This window comes from Castor canadensis, chromosome 10 (genome assembly GCF_047511655.1).
Source record: "Castor canadensis chromosome 10, mCasCan1.hap1v2, whole genome shotgun sequence".
Taxonomy (NCBI): Eukaryota; Metazoa; Chordata; class Mammalia; order Rodentia; family Castoridae; genus Castor; species Castor canadensis.
Genome location: NC_133395.1, coordinates 85,288,849 through 85,309,533, shown reverse-complemented (window position 1 = coordinate 85,309,533; position 20,685 = coordinate 85,288,849). Strand labels below are relative to the sequence as shown.

The following is a 20,685-nucleotide window of genomic DNA, read 5'->3' as shown; positions in this document are numbered from 1 at the left end:
TGCTGGCCTCTGTTGTTCATATAATGAATCTTCTAATTAATGTAGGTTACTAAATAGATTGCGTCTTCAATATTCAAAGAGTCAAGTAACATTTGTTCACATCCAACCACTTCACTGTCTCCACATTTCAGTGGATGTTGCTCAGCCTCGCCCTTGGCAGGAATAGTACTCTGGTGAGGGGAAGGGGCAGTCCCAGAAGCAATGCCTTTCTGATCATTTGGAAGTTTCTTGGCACTTTTGTGTGGGGGTGCCACCCACAGACAGCCATGTGGGAGGGAAATTTTAAGAGCAGCACTGATTAAAAGTTTATCTGTATGAGATTTTGAAAGAAGTTATGTGTTTGGCCAATGGTTGGAGCTACAGGGCAACACTAAATTAGAGAACTTCACTTAAAGCTGAGAAACAAGGGGATTTTTTTTTATTCAGGTGAGAACATAAACTCATGGCAGGTGAGTGTGCCTGGAGTGCCTACTCAGCATGGAGAAAACCTTAGAAACAGATGTTGTGGGCACCATTGTCATCCTAAAAAGGCATAAACTCCACCCAGCAATCTTTAATTTTCTTTCCCCCAAGGTAGATGTCTTTTCCATTTATTACTTGAATGGACAGATGTTATTCAGACAACAACCCAATATTATCCTATAAACAACCCTCAGAAACCTGAGCAAGATTTGGGCTTCTATTTCAGGTTCTATGGCTAAAGGGAGTGTAAAGTTTTTGAAAGTCAAGACCTCATCAGAACCTCAGTATCTTGACCCTGAAGATGCTTTCTGCTGCTCCAAGACAGAATTAAGAGAGTTGGACAACTGATTTTTTTAAGGAAGATCTTAGCATCATGAGCCAAGCCCCTTTGGACTACCAAAACCATCTACTAAGAACACCCTGTGGTTATTCTTGCTGTTGCTTACTGAGAATTTGAGGAAGGTTAAAATTTCCAAGCATGGATCTAGCTAGATTGGCAGAATGAAGCAAGGCCTGGAGGTGGTAAAGCTCAGCACAGCTGCAACCGAGAGGGAATGGTGTCTTCAATGAGACATGCATTCCTTAGGAGATGTTCAGTTTCTCAGTTTAGCAAATCTCAGTTAGCAACTCTCCCTAGGGACATTTTAGTGAAAAACCTTCATATAGTGCCTCCAGGTGTTCAGGAACCTGCCATATAACTCCTTTAAAGCCAAAATGAGTTGTGGTACCTTAAATCATATGCAAGATTCTTGAAAATCACTGCAAAAGGGCTTATAATAGACATCTGGGCCTGATTCAAGTTATAGGAGAATTTCTGGTGTGAATGTCTTATGCTTGGCATTTCAGAACTGACCTGTTCTCCAATTTGAGATTCGTGTAACCATGCAACTGTGGTTATTTTCCTTCCCTTTAGCAAACAGCCAACCTGATGTTGCTTTGCTTTGACCAGGTCTGCCCAGATTCCTGTATGCATTTCCACTGTTCTCAGGGATACTCATTCCAGATACAGCATAAGAAGTTGGTGTTCTAAAATCTAACTAAAAACATTGACCTGGTCCTGCTCAGTTGTGGACAAGTTTCTTGACCTCTGGGTGCGTTGGTTTCTTGTGTAAAATAGGGACAGTGGTATTAACCATCTAGAAGTTGATGGGGGGTTGATAGGTATTATATACATTAATATATGTGAAGCACTTAGAACAGTGGCTAAAGAGGCTCAACAAATGTTAGTTACCATGGTTGTGATGAACACTATAGGATATACTGAGTTATCAGGGAAAGGCTCCAACTTTTAACTTCCTGTAGGACATCTAGTACATTTTTCTGAAGACCTGGATGCTCTATTGGAGATATCTGAATTTTGCTCTCTTGGGTCCAAATAAAAAGTGGTAATTTGCTGCTTGATGACATTCCCTGTTAACCTGGCCTCACCTGCCATTAGGATGAGCATTTGAAATGCCTAGATCACAGGGCTGCTTCCAGGAGAAGTCCTTAAACACATACACACAGAAATCTTTTTCTGTTTTGGACAAAGAGTTCTGTTCTGAATATAGGTGTAGCTGGGAGCAAGCCCATGAGGACTTCTCCAGCCCACACCTGACCTCAAAAGACAGACGGTTGTGACTTTATCTTCATGTGATGGAGGTCTCTCAGGCCCCAAATAATCATCCACCAAAAAAGACATAAATTATATCTGAGTCATTTTAGGAGAGATTGCGTATAGGCATTTAGACTCTGGTAGGAGCGTGTATCTTCACACCATCGAAACAGTTCATATATGCCGCTCCAGCTATGCTGCTCTGCTGCCTTGACTATTTTCATGAAAGGCACTTAGAAAAACAGTAGTGCAGTGGCAGTCTTTGTAATAATCCTCTTTTTTTTTTTTTATGGCAATGGACCACTTTTGTTTCTTTGGGCTTTAGGGTGAACATGTTGTTTTTAATATGCATGCTAGCCATAACTGCTGGCTCTTTTTCTTCTACCCTCCTTCATGACTGCATCTACTTCAAACCATAAAGGAATTATTTATATGTGTGTTTTCCTGATTGATTGTAAAAATTAATGCCCCATTTTGGGACATTTTTCAAAACCTATAAAACATACAGAAAATATCATCCATAAATCTGCTACCCAAATACAAATACAGACATGCATATATTCTTTGTCTTCCCAGTCTTTTAATATGCACATATATTTGTAAAGCCGAGTTTCAATGATACATCATGTCATTACCATAACAAAACTTTATCTTGGTCATTAAAATGCTCAATCCCCACATTTTTACATTTCCTGTCATATTCCACATTGCCCTGGTGAGAGGGCCTGGCAGAAGCTAGGAGAGACAAGTGCACAGCTTGACCAAAGGGTGCAATTTTGGGTCAGAAGAAAAGATGTGAATGGTACTCGTACCTGAAACTGTGTTTAGTAGTTTTACTTTTATATTCCTTTAGATTATCCTTTTTGCTGCGGTTTACAAATTATCATTCCCAGCCTTCCTATTCCTGCCATTGGTGTGTGACAATGCCCCTGAACAGGAGGAGGCAATCTCCACGTTTGATAGTCAGCTGCCTATCAGGATGTCACGTGGCAGGAGTCCTGGTTTGTGGCCCAGGCCAAATTTTCACAGAATGCCTGGGAATTTGCTGGGAACAGCCCTGGCAAAGATCACAACAAGGGGCCCTTGCTACTGCAGGCAGGTGTGGAGGGACTCTGGCAGCTTTTAAGTATTTTCCAGAAAAAAAAAAAGTTAAAATTGCTTTCTCCTCTACATTAAATGTACCATCTTCATCGACTTTATAGTGTTTTTTCTCTGCGGGTTCCTTAAAGATTGCACCATTAAAATCTTAGCAGTTCAAAAGGAATCAAGTGAAGAGTTCCAGCAGGTAATGCTGTTGTGAGACATGATGGCATTTCATGTGACTTTGAAGAATACATGCCTCTGGACCAATGCTGGAGATCTGAGATGGCCCCTGAGGTGGCCAGACCTATTCTCCTGTAGGGTATGGAAATAGATATCCCCACTTCTGACTTTGGATAACCATCCCCTGAGGACCAGCTTGGACACTTGTCACACTAGAAAGGATTTCACATGTCTCCTGCTCTCCTTTTCCAACTCTAGGCCCCACAGTTCCTACACAGAAGAGATGGTGGTCAGTAGCACAAGACAGCACACGAAGCTGTTGCAGGGAATGGTTTCCAGGACTTCCTGCTAACTAGGTTAGGACCACACACTTTAGTCCCTACTTATATAAAGTATTCTCTGTGGTAGAGGAGGACCCTACAGGTGATCACAGGTCTGTTTGTTTAGTTTTAGGATTTTTGGTTTTTTGTTTTTTTTTTTTTTTGAGACCGGGTCTCCTTGTGTAGTCAAACTCGCAATTTTTCTGCCTCCACCTCCTGAGCTGTTGGGATTATAGGTATGCACCACCATACCCAGCCCCACAGTTTTTAAAAAATATATATTTGGAAAACAATGTCCTGTGAATTCCAGATTTCAGGTTGAAATTGTACAAAAAGATGCCTTCTCCATCTGCTGACTTTTTAAGCCACTGATGAACAAATAAAATGCAAAAAATCTAGACTGTTTAAAATTAACATTCTTCTACCTTGGGTCATGGAGGTCTGAGATAGATTCGTTTATTATTCATTAGCAGCTCTAACAGATATCAGAATGTTTTGTAAAATACTTGTTAATAATTACTAAGTTTTTAACCCAAAAAGAAAAACAAAATCTGTAAGTTTGACACATGGAATAACAATTCTTCCCCATTATTTTTATGAGAAAATTTACTTAAAAATCATCCATTCCCACTGAAAATACATATCTAAAACAGTCTCTGTGAATGTGCTGACAACCTGTCATCCTTAAGACATTTTTTCAACTGCCACTGAGTGGATATGGAAAAGAAATTGCCTAACTGTGGGCACGGAAGGATTTTATACTTATGAATTATGGTTTATGATTTACTGTGAAATTCATATTTAAAGGTTAAGGAGATATTATGCAAACACAAGCACTTTAACCATTGTCTTCTTACAACTCAGTAACAATGAAGAACATGAAGCTCTGATGGTCCAATGGTAAGAAAGAACATCCCTGCCCCAATACCCTCAATGATCAACTTGTCGAGATGAGAAAAGAGAACAGGAGAAAATCCCTTGTAGCTCTTCACATATTTATGTAGGAAGTGCATGCAGTAACTGTTCCAGTCTTACCCCGTCTTGAAGGAAACTGAGATTTAGTTTTTTCTAATGTTCTCCTGTTTCATAAGGTGTTAAACCAGCATTTTGATCACAGATCTGTTACCTAATCAAACCCAGTCATGGATGGACAAATCACGCTCAGCAGGCCTAACTGGGAAGATTACAACGGAGGCTGACATTTGTGCATGAGTTGGGAACACTCCATAAATCCCATTAAAAATGATAATAAGAAAGTATATGGGATTTGAGAGAGAGAGAGAGAGAGAGAAAGAGAGAATTTGTGTATAGAAAAGAGGGAAGGGGAAGGGAGCAGAGATGGAAGGGGAATGAAGGAGAAGGAAGAGGATAGAAGGGAGCAGAGGAAAAGTTTAATACAAATAAAGAATCTTTCCAATAGATGGAACTCTTGGCTTAATTCAAATATTGAGAAGCAATTTCTTGAGTTTTTCTCTGCTTATTAATTTGTAGGTGTACTCTGCACAAGCTCACCCTTTTGGAACTACACAGTTCTGAGTTTCAATAGCTACATACTTGAGTACTTGCCACAGTACAGAACAGCTCCTTTATCCCCAGATTCCCTCCTGTCCCCTTTTTTTCACCTTCTTCCTATAGCCCTTATCCCTGGAAACCACTGATCTGTGTTTTCTCCCCACTCTTTTATTTTTAGACTGTTGAGTAAATGGAATTTATATGAAATCAAACAAAAGTTTGTCATTCTTTGAGCTGGGGTTCTGTGCATGAAAAGATTGTTCCTTTTTACTTGCTGAGTAGTGGTCTACTGTGTGGATGTACCACGCAGTTCATTTGCCCATTTCTCAGTGGAGTTTTCTCCAGTTTGGAAGATTAGGAATTTATAAGGCTTGATACAGAAGCTTCCACTTCTCTGGGGGGTAATTACCTAGATTGTGTGGTAAATGTGTACTCAGCTGTGTTTACCAAGGTGGCCACACCATTGACAGTCCCATGTCTTTTCTTCTTGACTTAAGAAATACTGACTTCAACTCACAAACACTCTGGGAACCTCCTCTATCCTCTCATCACAGGATTACCTGTCTCTAAAACAAACCAAGTACCAAACAGCTCTGGGGGTCTGAAAAGGCTATGGACAATGTATGAATGGGGATGACCTCCTTCTTCTCTAGGTCTGGGCTCCCCAGATCAGGTCACAATCTCTCCAGGAACTAGGGGGTCATGAGAAAGTAGAAGAATAAGACACAGTTCTTCAAATGTCAGTGTTCTTAAAGAACTGAGAGTGGAACCACTTTGATTTTTTAAAGAATTCATTTTCTTTTGCTGTACTGGGGTTTGAACTCAGGGCCTCACACTTTCTAGGTGCTCTACTACTTGAGCCATTTCACCAGTCTAAGAACTGTTTATAAAGATAAAAAAATTCAAAGTCTTACCACCAGAGTGGGAACATAACCATGCTTTTCAACATTTTAGATTTTCCCAAAACAGCACAGAGTGTAGAAAATGCTTACCTAGAATAAATGGCAAGTGCTGTAGTTTGGATCTGAAATGTCCCCTAAGGGTCCATGTTTTATAGGCTTGATCCTCAGCTTGGTAAAGTGGGTAGTGGTGGAAACCTGAAGAGAAGGGGCTTAGTGTGAAGTTTTAGGTCATCAGGAATATGCTTTTGAAGGGGACCGTAGGACCGTGGCCCCTTTCTTATACTCTCATTCATATCCCAGACATGAGGTGAGCAGGCCCCTTGCATATGTGCTGTTCCCCCTCCCTTTCAGGCCTAATAGCAATGGGCAGACCCAATCATGGAGCAGAACTCTAAAACTGTGAGTCAAAAATAAGCTTTTCCCATATCAGGAATTTGTCTGTGAAAGCTCAGCAAAAGAACAGAAAATTCTGGAGTTTTATGTTATCAGGAAGCCGATTGCTTTAGGGTCACGGTCAGATCAAGATGAATAGGACACCAAGGTGGTGAGAGCAGACTGCACTGAGGCCTTGGACAACTTGTCAGTGCCTAGTGGTTAAACTTCAGATGTCCTCAAAACCAAGTTTCTTTACAATGAATTTATCATCGTGTACAAAACACTACTCCATATCCTCAAAGTGGCTGACTCAAAGGAATGTGAACCAATGGATGAAGGAACTCAGCTGGATGGAACACTGATTTTAAAATCAAAATCAACAGCTATCTGTAATAGTTGGTTGTGGCTTCTTCCCATTTTGCCCTCAAGCTTAGTGGCTCAAACAAGGACAATGTCAGTGCTGCTCACGGACATGGGCTTGCTTGGGGCTGGGCAGGGATCTCACAGCTGCTGCACTTGGCATCAGCTGGAAAGCTGGGGCTTGGGGCCGCTGAAGTTCGCTCACTCTGGTGGCTGGCAGCTGAGACACAAGAGGGGCTGATGTCTAGAAAACTACCATGGATTCTCTACCACTTCCTCGGGAAATCTTCCTTCCTTGTTTCTCATGTTCACTGCCACCCATGTCTGCTCTCAAAATTATTCATGCAATTATACTTTGACATAGAAGTCCTACTTTTCCCAATTCTGCAGTATAGTTAGTAAAAGGAAAAAGCTGAAGTTGGGAAAAAAACAAGTCCATTAATTAGGGTGTGGCTTACTACACCACTTACCTCACTGAATGCTCTCTGCAAGTGGGAAAGAATGAGGGAAGACTCATGTGGGAAGACTGCGGGGGGTGTTATGATGTCATGTAGGAACATGCAGGCCAGGTCTGTAATGGGCAGCATTCAGTGAGAGGAAGGAGGGCACAGTGAGGAACACTGCCCCAGCCTAAGCCTGCGTATTCTGCCGATGAGGACTGAGGGTGTGGTGTGGTCAGAGCCAGAGACAGGACTAGACTAGACCTCACTGTGTTGAACTCCTGATCCATGTAAACGCATCGCCTCTTGGCAATATGGGGTTTAAAAAAGAAAAACATAAACCTCAAGTCCATTTGGAATTAATTTTGGTGAAAAGAGTGAAGTGAGGATTAAGAATTCAATGTTATATTTTTCCCAATGACCCTCTGCCACACCACTGCCATTTACGTAAAACATGTTTTTCCGCTCATTTCAAGTGCCAGCTTTATCACAAAGCAAAAGCCCTGTTGTATTTGGATCTACTGGGGGTCCTCTGTTCAGATCCACTGCTGCCCACCCAGTCCCAAATTGCTTGTACTTAGCGCAGTTTACTACATCTGGTATGTCAAATCCCTTTTGATACTTTAATGGTATTTTCTCATATTTATACTTTTATGATTGTCATCATTCCCAGTTTAAATCATCTTTCTGGCACCTTTACTGTAATGTGAGAATACATACAAATTTGCATGAGTGTATATATTATGTATGTATGCATGTATGCGTATTTGTATTTGTATACCTACTTCTTGCCACCCAAGAATAGGTAGGCCTTCTATTTATTCACACTGACTTTTACAGTGACAGTTTTCTTACAATAGCTTTAGTACACTTACCTTCATACTATATATCCTTTAAATTAAACATTTTTCTAAGTATTATTTGTAGGCAGAAGAATTTGATTTTATATATGATTTTAATGTTATTACTTGGAATTTACTCTGTTAACCCAATTAAGAGTTCCTTTGCTCTAAATAGATTTAGGGTTTTTTTTCACTTTCACATGTTACTTGGAAATTATTGATTAGCAATTTTTGATGTGAGCAAGAGTCACCTGAGGGATTCATGCTAGTAAAGATGCTATAGAAAAAGCAGAAAAAAACCCAAAATTATCAGCTGTAATTCCTATTGTGTGGAATCCAGCTGAAGGCAGGTGCATTGCTTCCCTGAGGCTTTTGATTAGCAGTTTTTGTAGATGGTTTGCTTCCTTTCCTTTTCTCATTCCTAAAACTGAGTCTGTTAGCTTTGGTCATAAATGCAGACAGACAGAATCCTATATCATTCTCTAAAAAGTTATTATTTAAGCAACTTAGGTTCTGATATATCAATTAGCACAGAAAGTGATTTTTGCTTTATTTCTACAAATTGACCATAACTAGGTGAGCTATTGGGGGTAGGTTTCTAGTGTATGCCCACCCCAAAGGTCAGAACATAAAAACTACAGCCAGGTTTTATAAAAATTCAATATACTTAGTCATAAGGGTCAAGGAAAGTTTATTCCATTGTCATCTTAACAAATACTGGTGGCCAACACACATCTCACTGTTGCTTGTTCTTATGGTGGAGTGAAATTTAACAGCATGTTGAGGACAGCATGGAGGGAATTCTTGGGTACCTCGTCTATATAGATAGTCTCTAGCTGTCTATACAGACAGTCGACTTATGATTTTTCGTCTTACAATTTTTCAAATTTACAATACTGCACAGGCATAAGCATTCCATAAAAAGCTTACATTGAATTTTGAATACTAATCTTTTCCTAGGTTAAGGATAGGTGATCTGATCCTGTCTCCTGATGCAAGGCCACCCCAGTGATCACAGTTTCCAGGCAGCCCCACAATCATGTGGACTTAATGGTATTTTTGACTTATGATGAGTTTGTTAGGACAGAACTCCATCGCACACCAAGGAGCACCTGCAGCTACTCCAGGTGGAAGATGCTCAGATTGACAATGCACTTTCCCCACTGGAAGCATGGATGTTATCGATGTTGCCGGCATAACTGCCACCAGGGTCTCTAGGGAGAGGGGATTGTGCAATTCTCCAGCTTAGTGCTCTTGTCAGCCTCCAGAGTGGGCAGGCGTTTCCACCCCTGGCATCTTGAAAGATGGGTTTCGCTCAACACAGGATGGTCTGACTTTGAGAGAAACCGGCAAAACTCATGTTCTCAAAGTAGAGGAATCATTTTCACATGGATTCCTACTAGAAACTTCCAGGTAGATGTGACTGTTCAGAGGCTGGAGTTTTAAAAGGACTAGGACCTCAGTTTTCATGTGTCATTCACCTACTGTTGATGGAACTCAGGCAAAGTGTGGGAGTGTGGGAGAATCTAGGCTAATTAATGAAATCACTAAATGTCGCCTTGGATTGATGGAGAAGATGAGGCCACAGGTGATGTGAGATAATTCTTTCTCAGTTTTGAACCAGGGACCAAAGTACCGGAATTCAAGTATTTGTTAGTGCATCAGTTATTAGCAATGCAGACAGGAAGCAAGCCAACTTAGTCTAACAGATGTAATTGTGGTTATTTTGCTCCGTGGTGATAACAGTATTGAAATACGTAGTAAGAGCTATGTTTAAGGTAGAGCTGTCTGCAGGTTTAGGAAGTGGTGATGCATCCCCTTCCCCAGGACATTTCTAGAAGAGGATCAATGACTGCCACATTGTTTGTGGAGACTGGATGGGAAGGAGAGGACACAAATGCCCTTTGGTTATCCTGTTTCCCAAGGTGACCCAGGTGTTCCAGAAAGTTTCAGTGTGACCAAAAGAACACTCCAAAAAGCCAAAACTATGCTCTCTGCTGCCTAAAGTGAAAATGGAGATCCATTTGGTTTGCTCTACAACAGGATGGCTGTCAGAGACTGGGGGTGGGGCTAGGAGTTTCACTAGAAAGGAGACTTTGGTTTAAAGAGCAGCTCCTCTGGGAAGATTAAATGACCTGTCAGTCCTATAAAGACTATGCTCCTGGGAAATTCTAGGGAATACACTGTCAAAAATATGCAATACTTTAAGAAATTTGAACAGACATGTCATCAAAGAAGATACAGAGATGGCAAATGAGCTCACAAAATGACACTCCCTGGGGAAACAACACAGACACGTTCCTATTATTAGGTGTTTACCAGGTGAAGTGAAAATCTGTTTATACTAAATTGAGTGTGTTTATACTAAAAATTAGTGTGTATAGAGGACTTATTCATAATTGCTTAAAGTGGGAAATGGCCCAAATGTCCTTCAGACAGTGAACAGATAAAGGCACTGTGGAACATCCATGCACTGGCTTAATACTTGGCAACTCAAAGGTAAAAAGGGTGAATTACTGAAACTCACACAGCATGGCACGTCATAAGTGTATCACGCTGGGTGAAAGAAGCCAGAACCAAAAGGTCATATATGCTACAGTTCCATCCGTATAAGTTCTGACAAAAGCAGAGATACAGGGTCAGAAAACAGATCAGGTGCTACCAGGAGTAGGTGTGGAGCAAAGGGAGCTGGAGGCATGGGCTGATGTCCATCAGGAGTGTGGAGGTGACCACACTGCTATATACATTTGGCAAGCCTCAGAGAACTGTACACCAAAAGGGTTATTTTTACTGCATGTAAATTAAAACTTATATATAAAAAAGAAAGTAGTATACCATACTAATAAACACCTTCAAAAGAATAAAGGAAACCTCTAAGGGGAGGCTAACGAGGAGGTAAAAGCTTTTACTTAATAGCATATGTTATGAAATAGCAACTTTCAAATGTCAAGGGCCTGACAAAAAGATCAGCAGACCCACATGAGGCTTAGTTCAAGGAGCATAACAAGCATCATCCTGTAATCCCTGGATTAAAAACGCCAAGATCTTAATCAATGTTTTACTAGCTTACTCTGGAGGTACAAGCATTATTTAACAGGGTAACTCTATGTTGCCTCCTCTTGGTTTGAAAAGCCAACTAAAAAGGCATTTACATCACTCCTTTCCCTAAATTCTATAAATAGTCACTCAACTTGCCAAGACCTTGGACCTGAGAAATGGAGGGCATTCAAATGCCCAGAATATATGCTGGAAAACCAATGTAGCTGCTCAAGTAAATGGTCAGAGGAACAGAGGAGACTATTTACCACTTTGAAAGACAGCTTCCTGACATGACACATATCAACAGAAGCCAACCAAACTAAAGGTCAAAGACAAAAACTCCTAAGTCCAAGAAGAAGAAAGATGAATTTCATTAACATGAATAGTTACATTTCACTTGCATGCAGAAGGGTGCTTTAAAGCTAAGCCAAATCTACATCTCACTCGCAAGTCAGGATGACCAGTTTAGAGAAAAGGGGCAGAGGAGAAGGCCTCCTGCTCAGGACTCTCCACAGGCACATGCACAACTGCCAAACCCAGGCAATCATTTTCCCCCAGGAGCCACGTGTTATGAACACTCTTGGCCTCGTCCCATGGTCTTCCCCTTCACCTGGTACAGAGCACAGTCTTTCACCTGGTACAGAGCACGGTCTTCCTGTTGTCACAGGGGCTTTTCTACCACCAACAATGGACTGTTTATTCTTGATCTTGAACTGTGTAAGTATCACTGCTTTTTCAGAATGGCGCACTTGAGTACACAGAGAGAAGAAAAGCAGACAGGCATGATCAATGAAGCTGTGCTCAGACACTTCACAGAATTGATTTCTAAAATAAGAGGAAATCTGATGCTCAAAGATTGAAGCAAGTAGGTGCATAGCAGTAGAAGGAAAGATGGGAAGAAACACAGGAGAACACCACAAAGAAACTAAAAAAAACACTAGGACAAAACCTAATTGGTAAAGTCAACTTCATAAGAATGAAAAAGTATTTGAGAGTTTTAGCCAACATATAAGTTAGATGAAGGTGGCAATATGTTTAAAGGATGGAATCAAAATTATTCTTTATTCTCTCGAAAGATGAAGTTAGTTAGACCAATTTAATATAAATTTAATATCTAGAACTTGGAGGATATAGTTCCCCATAAGAGAATTATACCAGGAAAAATTTAAGTTAGATCAAAAATGTATTTCCTAAAAGGAAAACCAAATAATATATTACCTTGGCAACCCTCTCTTATAGTTTAAAAATGAACAAAACAAGAAATCAGACAACCAAAACCCAACCAAACAACAACAGAAAAAAAAACCCAAAAACCCAAACACCAAATAGATTCTCACACATCTGCCTCTACTCCAATGTGTTCACTCTGTCTATAGAGTCGCATGGATCTTGCCCTGCAGGGAGCAAAGCAGTAAAGAAACGGTCCTTGTCCTTAGGGAAGTTACAGCAAATTTGTAAAATAAAAATAATGGCAGCCCTATAAGCAGCCAGTACTAAGCAAGGATGCAGTTCCGCTGCTGAACGAGATAGAAGAGAGCGAGTTGGAGTGGGAATGTCAAGACCTGTGTTGTAAGTGGTGACAGTGATAACAACTTCTCCGGAATCCCTCCCTAGATGAGGACTAAGATGACTCCCTGAAGCACACCTGTGACCAGGACTGCTTAATAATTATGACATCTCTCACCCCAATTCTTTTTCCATTTAAACCTGTAGCTCATGTCTTTATCCTGAAGATCACTGAAGATGAATGCAAGTGTTGTCTTCCCATGGCATGCCCTTGCCACATAAGAACCTTCCTTTCTCTGCCCTTAAAACAAAACAAAACAAAGCAAAACAAAACAACAAAGATTCTGCGGTGGAGTGAGTTTCTGCCCAGTAACAGTGAGGCAGAGATTGGGCACCCATGATAAAGTGCAGCTCCAGCCCCTGTGGCCTCTCAAAGCTTATGTGTCCCACGGGTCCCTTACATCAGCTTTGTGTCTGGACTCCACTTTGTTTTTATTCCAAGGAGACTTAAACATTTTATAGAGTTTCAAAGACTCAATTTTTAAACCATCAATGCCTAAATACATTTTCTAAGCCAGGTCTTTATAATGACCCTTTTAGGGAAGGCAGCTGCAAAAACATCGTTAAAGAAGTGAGCATCGTCACATGGAAAGGCATCAAGTCTGTTTTTATAAAGTTCAAAGTGACTGTGAATTGTGCAGGGGAATCCCTCCATGCCTGCCACCCCTCTCCACCTTGTGCTAACAAAGACCAGCAATCTGCGCGAGCAGCAACCACCTGGCCTTTGAGCGAATGTTGCTGAGCACAGGACTAAGTAGTTCTGCAGCCATCTTCCCATGAAACATAAAACCCTTCGCTGTTCTGTACCCGGGCTCCACTACCTTCTAACATTCATCACAGAGCTGGAGTAAACACAGTGAGGATGGGAAAGGCAGGTGCTGGCTGCGCTTCAGCAGACTGACCGGTCCGTCACCTCATTGGTCCCTACTCATTCTTCACTCTTTTTTTTTTAATGGTGGTGCTAGGTTTGACCTCAGTGTTTCATGCTTGCTAGGCAAGTGCTCTACCACTTGAGCCATGGCTCCAGCCTCTTTTTAGCTTAAACTGTTTTTCATATAGGATCTCACATCTTTACAGGGGCTAGTCTCAGACCCTGATCCTCCTACCTCTTGCCTCCTATGGCTAGGTTTATAGATGAACACCTCACCCACCTTGTTGGTGAGACAGGGGTCTCATTAACTTTTTGCCCTGGCCTTGAACCTCCATTCTCCCAGGCTCTGCCTTCTGAGTAGCTGGAATTACAGGGGTGAGCCACAGTGCTGGACCCATCCTTCACACCTTAATTCATTTCATCCTGGGACACAGAGCTCTATTTCTACAGGTTCTCAGTTCAGGTTGTCTTCTGCAAGCCAACAGTTGCCATGCTGTATTACAACTGCAGGAATTCTTAGCTCCTCACTATTCCAACAACAGGTATCTTGTTCAGCTTGTCCCCGTGACCAAAAATGCCTGAATTTTTGAGAATGAGGCAAGTAAATTATGTTTCTGTTTCAATTTAATTTTCCAACTGCCCAAAGAGAAGTTTCCCCAGCAACATTTAAAAACTGTAATTACTGTTCAACAATTATCAGCACAAAATGGGTACCATTTTGTAGGCCCTACAAGCTGGGTTGCTCTCTGGAGGGGGTTGGCACCAGGCCTGTACATGCACAGAGTTCCCTGCTCATATGGCCATCAGGACACTTACGCGCTACTTGCCTCTCCCCACCCCTCAGTAGATAAGGAAATTCGCAGGGCTAAAACCTGGTTCCCCTGGTTTTAGCTTTGGTTTGACGCAGAGCAAGGGTCAACACTCAATTAAAAAGCTTTTATTTGAAGCCAGTGGCCTGCATGCTTGTTGAGGCCACAGCCTTTACAGGAAGGCCCATATGACTGCTATCTTCAGTTTGCCTTTTCCTGTTAACATGAGAACATTAAGCTCACAACCAGCCCCTCGAACCATATTAGGAAATGTAAAGCCACCTTTGCCAAGGCAGACAGACTGAAAGAGGAAGCTTAGCTATCAGGAATTTTGTCATAATGAGATTTCTTGTGTGTCAAGAGTGAAACACAGTTTTTGAGGTATCTTTAACTAAGGGGAAGAGTCACTGGATAAACTTTTTTATCATGGAATCTAACATTTAAAGCACAACTACCCTCAGTGTCTTTACAGGGACTATGTCTATGTTTTAAAAGATTAAAAAATTCAAAGTACTCATGTACTGAGTACATTAGAATGGCAATTTGTACATAAACTATAATTCATTTTATTAAATTTGAAGACACAGATAACAAAAGCTAGTAAGCCTTTTCTTATATCCTGAAGTATTGTAAAGAAGAGGGTTTTTTGTTTGTTTGTTTGCTTATTTTAGGCTAGTCAGATATCCACAAGTTCTCACTAGCTAGCAACTGAATTCTGTTGGCTAGGTTTCATTTAGTTACTGAGTTGCTATGATCTTAGAATCTCTCTCTCTCATTCAGTAATTTTTCCAGACCTCTATGCTAAGTATGCACCCCATTTCCTGGCCTTTACCCCATACCAGTTTAGTGACCCCCCCAAAACACTAGAGTTTCTTAGATTGCCAAAAACAAGTGAAGACTCTTAAGTCGTATCTAACTCCCATGTTTCACACCAGTTCCTATACATTATGCTCATTTTCCATGTTAGGATGGGCAGCTCATTGCCACGATGGTTTTGAAGTTTCATCTCTATTTTAAAGGCAATTTGGTGTACCTTTCTTATATTTGCCAAGGTTTATAAGAGATCCATACCATAATCTTTTCCAATACAGGTTAAATTCAAGTAATATTTCTATTGATTTTCTATTTAAAATTTACTATCACTAAAATTTTTATCTCTTAAAAAAAACTTTTCCAAAGGTTTTAAAAAGTAGATGGAAAAATATGAACTTTGAAAATGCTTAAAATGTTGATGCTACCAGGCTCTCGAGCTGTATTCCACTTAGAAAACCCTGAATAAACTCCTAGCTTATTATGTAGTATAGGAACCTGAAAGAACTCACTGTCAGCCTCCTCTTCAGGAGATGCCACACAGAAGTCACATCAGGACTTCAAAATTTCATAGGTATCCTTCCCTAACCTATTTATCCCAACTTTGCATTAAAAGCAAGTTTGCCCCCCTGTCAAAATCAAAGAGGTTTGAAAAATCAGACAGACAGCACTCTTGTCATCCATGGGAGGCTGACAGAAAATTGCTATTGTATCTCTAATAATAGAAGTCTAGTTTAAATTCATGAAACTATACACTATGCTATGTGTATGTACTATGTTACCTGCTATGCTGTATGTTAATTATACTTCAATAGCACTGGCAAGAAACAAAGGAAGGGGATGTGATGGAAGATGAAGTCGGTGACAACTGGGCCCCAGCCGTGGAGGGGCAGCATTTTATTAGAGGTCATGAGGAGAGCAAGACACTCATGCACGTGTCTGTATCATCTCTTCCAGACCCTGGGCAAGACCCTAGACCTGATCAATGTGTGCTGCAGCACCAGAGATGGCTGGAAAGTGCCATCAGTGCTTTGGCAATGTCTGGGTAAAAAGCACTGCATTAAAGCAGCACCAGGAGGGAAACAGGCAGAGGCTGTGTGTTTGCAGTTTTACCTGTAACTGGGGCCACCGCGAAACCACAGGTTCTACATTTTGTTCTTATTCTTCCAATCACTTGAACCAATGATTACTTTGGCCTGAATAAATGTTATGTGACATATTCAACAAGCACCAAAGTAAAACCTGTCAGCAACAAAGAACCTGCTATTCAGATAAAAATACCTAAATTGAGCATGTATTACATTCGAGGCACATTTTGGTGGACTATTTGTGGCCTTAATAGAGGGAAAGCTGTTATCCCACAATCACACGGTGAGGTCATGCCCTGGATCCACAAATAGTAGTGGGGAATGGTCTCGGAAGTTTGTGCTTTTAAGTGAAGCATGAATTGCACACCATCACCATGATGGCATTTAACTAAACCTCTATCTGTCTGTGACTGCATAGAAAAGGTCAGGACAAATGACACGCAACAGGGTAAGTGGAGGGAACTTCTGATTTGTTCCACGTGGCAATGAAAATACAGGCATGTGTCCCCTGGAGAGAGAGACCCACTTCCCTAGGTTAGGACACCATATGCGTAGATCATGTTATGTCACAGGCTTGCAGTTCTTCTTCACCACAGTCTTTGCTGATAATTCAAATCATATAGTGATACTCATAATAATAGCTGAGACCACAAAGTGCATGTGTGCATGCACACGTGTGTGTTTCAATTTGCCAAATTGCTTTAGGCTGTATTTCTAACTGACTGGTATTACACATATCAGATGAAAACATACTGGCTATTGCAAAGGGTCTTTCCTTGAGTTATAAGAAAACCATTTAAGAGAAGCAAGTAACATTGTTTAACTTAGTCTCACTTAAATAATTATAAGGCTACCTTTGGCATTTTTTTTTTTACAAATGAGCAAATCAACTTACAACAATCTTTGATCTTGCAGTTCAAAACACACTAAAATAGCACACAAGTAGTATCTTCCTATTTTAAAATTATATGTTAAGTGCACGCTGATGCAAGGAAGTAATTTGGAGGCATCAGACTCTGACCATGGGCTCAGTCAAGGGTCTCATTTCTTGGTTTTCCAATTAACAGCTCCTAAAAATACTAAATAGAAAGTTAGACACAGAGCAGTGGAGACTTTCTGCATCTTTAACTTTATAAAGAATGTCTGGAAAGGCCATCTACAGAAGACTATTTAATAACAGTTATTCAGCTATAATCAAAAAATTAATCTGAGACACTCACGTGGCACTTTCAGGGCCTCATTCCAAATAGCACTTTTCAGACAGACTAAAAACTGTCCTCTCCTCAGCCTTAGCTCACTTCAAGTTAAAAAAAAAAAGGGAAGATAGTAGGTGTCAATGACTAAGAAGGGCCCCCAAGGGATGTTCTGAGAGCAGGAGGACTGGGAGCTCCACGCAGAAGTCTCGACAAGAAGTCTAGACTATCTGTAATCTGCTGATGGTGAGGAAAACCAGATTAGTAAGAAACCTTGGAAAGCCAACAGCTATAGAAGCATAAAATGCTGGGAAAGTTGAGATGGTGCCTAGGAATCAGGACCTTAATAGCCCTTTACACTTTTATCTATGACCCCAAGTGACGTTTAGGAGTGACTCCTATCATGGATGCAAAAACCATGGCAAGAGGAGGGGGATGGATATAAGTGCCAAAAGAGAATTGTAAAAATGATAGCAGGAAGAAGATACTGACTCTAAACCCTTTACACTAACACCTGTAAGTCTTTACCAGAAAGAGCTAGACTTGAATATTACAGCACAAATTGAAGACAAATTATGAACAATTTCTGAACTTATGATTTTAACCTCTCTATATTGAATAAGATCACCAACGACATCTCCAAATCTCTTAAGGTCCCATTGCCTATTTTCTTCCTAGAGAAATCACTTACCTGTTTATTCACATAAAGGATTCAAGAACAAGAAGAATGGGACAGCTCTGAGAACTTTAACCAGATGTCTCTGATCACCTAAAAGAGTCTATAAAAATCAAGGTTGCTCCCAGCCCACCAGGAGCTTGATGCAGCCAAACCCTCAGTAGACTGTTTGGCAAAGAGACCATACTTTGTGCAAACTAGAAAAATGCAGGATTGTTTCCAGGTGGGCTCCGGGGGGACTGAGGGATTGAGAAGCACAAGCTGTGTTTCTGCCCCATGTACACATTTGCCTGGGTAATGTTCAGTGAACAACCTGCACAACTTAGGAAAATCACTCTTTCATATTAGCTACCAAATGAGTGACGCGAACCTGTGTGTTTGATCTGACTGACTCATTAAGAGTAAACAAGCTGTTAAAGAAGTGGTTAGTAAGAGCTAATTAGCAAGCCACAGTTAAATTATCTGAGCTAAGAATTTTAAGAGACTGCATTAGAAAAAAGTTGATCTCTGCCTTGGTTATTATTTTTGCCAAGCGCTGATAAATCAGATCATAATAGAAAGGGATATTAAAACACTATGAACAACTAATAATGCTTTTTATTCCTCCATAGAGCAACTGCTCTGCTTTATCTTTTATAACTACATTTGAAAATCCATTCATCATTATGGTCTCCAAAGCTGTACCTTGATAGCAGAGCTATTCCTAAAAAGGAAGAAGGGTGGACCGGTTCCACGTGCCTTCGCCACTTCTTCTGGGCCCAGCCCTGGAGCAAGCATGCATTTCACTTGTAACTGCATCAGCATCTTGGAAAAGCAGAGGTAAGGGAGGGGGAAAACACGAAAGAAGGGCAAGGCTGGGCAGGACAGAAAGGCTGCAGGCACCTGGCTCTGGTGTTCAGCACAGGCTCTAGACCCGAATGGCACAGCCCCCAGGGAGGTGATGTGCACACCAGGTCTGAATAAGTCCCAGTGGGATCTCTTCTCTTACATTCACAAACCCTTTCCTAACATGGAAGAATGTCCTCAGAAAAGGCCTGTCACCTCAAGGAAAAGCACACCTCTTCCTTACCTCGATGATATAGAGGACCACGTTCTTGTAGAAGCAGTACAGGATGCACTTGGTCACCCGGTTGTAGCTCCAAGCCCCATGAACCAAGAGCAGCTTCTCCAAGTAGGAAAACTGACAAGAGAAAGTAACAAAGTTCAAAAAGAGCCTGTCATTCAGAAATAAAAGGCATAAAATATTCTGAAGAGCAGAAAACTGATGAGGAAGGCAGAGGAACTCGGAGAAAACCACTCCCTAAAGGGGGCCTTCAAGCCACATGAAAAGAAAACAAGAAAAATCTTTGAAAGTCACTTGATAATCACTTTTCCCAAACGTGCTGCTGGACTTCTCACTGTGACTAGCATGGAGCTCTGTTTCAGCCAGTGCTGCTGAGGGTCTTAATTATTAAAAGAAAGTGACCACCTGAACTAGAAGCAACGTATGGTGGGAGTCAGATAACAACACACAACGCAGTCACAGATCTTATGTGACAACAGGAATGAGGGACAGCAATGCTCATGCAATAGTGCCTTCTTTAAAAAAGGGACACATATGCACACACAAACTGTTCCAACTGTCCACTTTTAAGTTAAAAGCAATTAACAGAGACACACACACAGAGGCACATGGGATAGATATGTACAGATGCAGAGACACAGGTGTACTTTCAGACACACACTTAGAGACACACATAGACAAACAGACACAATAGGCACATAGGTATACACATGCCCAGATTCACAAAGACACACACACACACTGCTTCCACTTCTACACTGGCCCTGCTGGCCTTTGTTGCCACCAACTAGCACAGAGTCTTTTTTGCCAGGGTTGGGCAGTCGTGGGGCAGCTAAGTAGTTCTGAATGGGGAGTAATGTGAGGTGCACAGCCTAGGGTATTTTGCTACAGTGATGGAAACAGACTAAGATAGATGGCCTTGAATGAAAAAACTTTAATTATTCTACTCTAGGTTACAATGTCAGAAGGCCCTGTTCCTGCTCCTGAGCAATCCATAAATTTCAACTGTATAATGCTACTCATAGAAACAGTCAGGCTACATTAAGAACATCCCAGAACATTGTAAATTCTTTTGCTATTGTAAGTTTCCTATTAAGTTCAGATGACTTTTGAAATTAAATTTATCTGTAGAAAAGAAAGACCCTGACTAAAAATATGCTTCAGAAAATGCTTCTTTTCTGAAATTATATAATAATATTTTTCATTAGTTCCAAAGACGATTACATCCTAGTCACATGTCAATGACTTCTTCAAAAGATCAGGGAAGGTGTGGCCATTCCACCCATATATTTCCAAATCTTAAGGGCAACTTCAAGATGGCAGTAGGTGCATGTGGAGAAATAAAACTCCCCATAAAAGCTCATTAAGAATTCCACAGGGGAATGGGGAATCATAAAACAACTGCAAAAGAAATAAAAAGGAAGTTTGTGCTCAACTGGACTCCCTGGTGTTAGGTTTCAATGGCACATAGAACATCTGCCTGAGTCATCCTGAAGGCCT

General features: G+C 40.9%; 1 protein-coding gene across 9 annotated transcripts in view; it reads right to left on the bottom strand.

The window, feature by feature from the left end:
- The window catches only part of LOC109685508 (phospholipid-transporting ATPase IB), a 583,492-nt gene that overhangs the window by 204,304 nt on the left and 358,503 nt on the right, over positions 1-20,685 (bottom strand). For 8 of the 9 annotated variants that reach the window (XR_012436298.1, XM_074043751.1, XM_074043752.1 and 5 more), the window contains one exon: positions 19,192-19,302. Coding sequence is in view for 8 of the 9 variants with exons in the window: in XM_074043751.1 (XP_073899852.1) it covers positions 19,192-19,302 (111 nt within the window). In the remaining variant the exon portion in view is untranslated. Of the gene's footprint in view, positions 1-6,143; positions 6,249-19,191; positions 19,303-20,685 lie in introns of all 9 variants that reach the window. The other variant, XM_074043757.1, reaches the window with a different exon arrangement.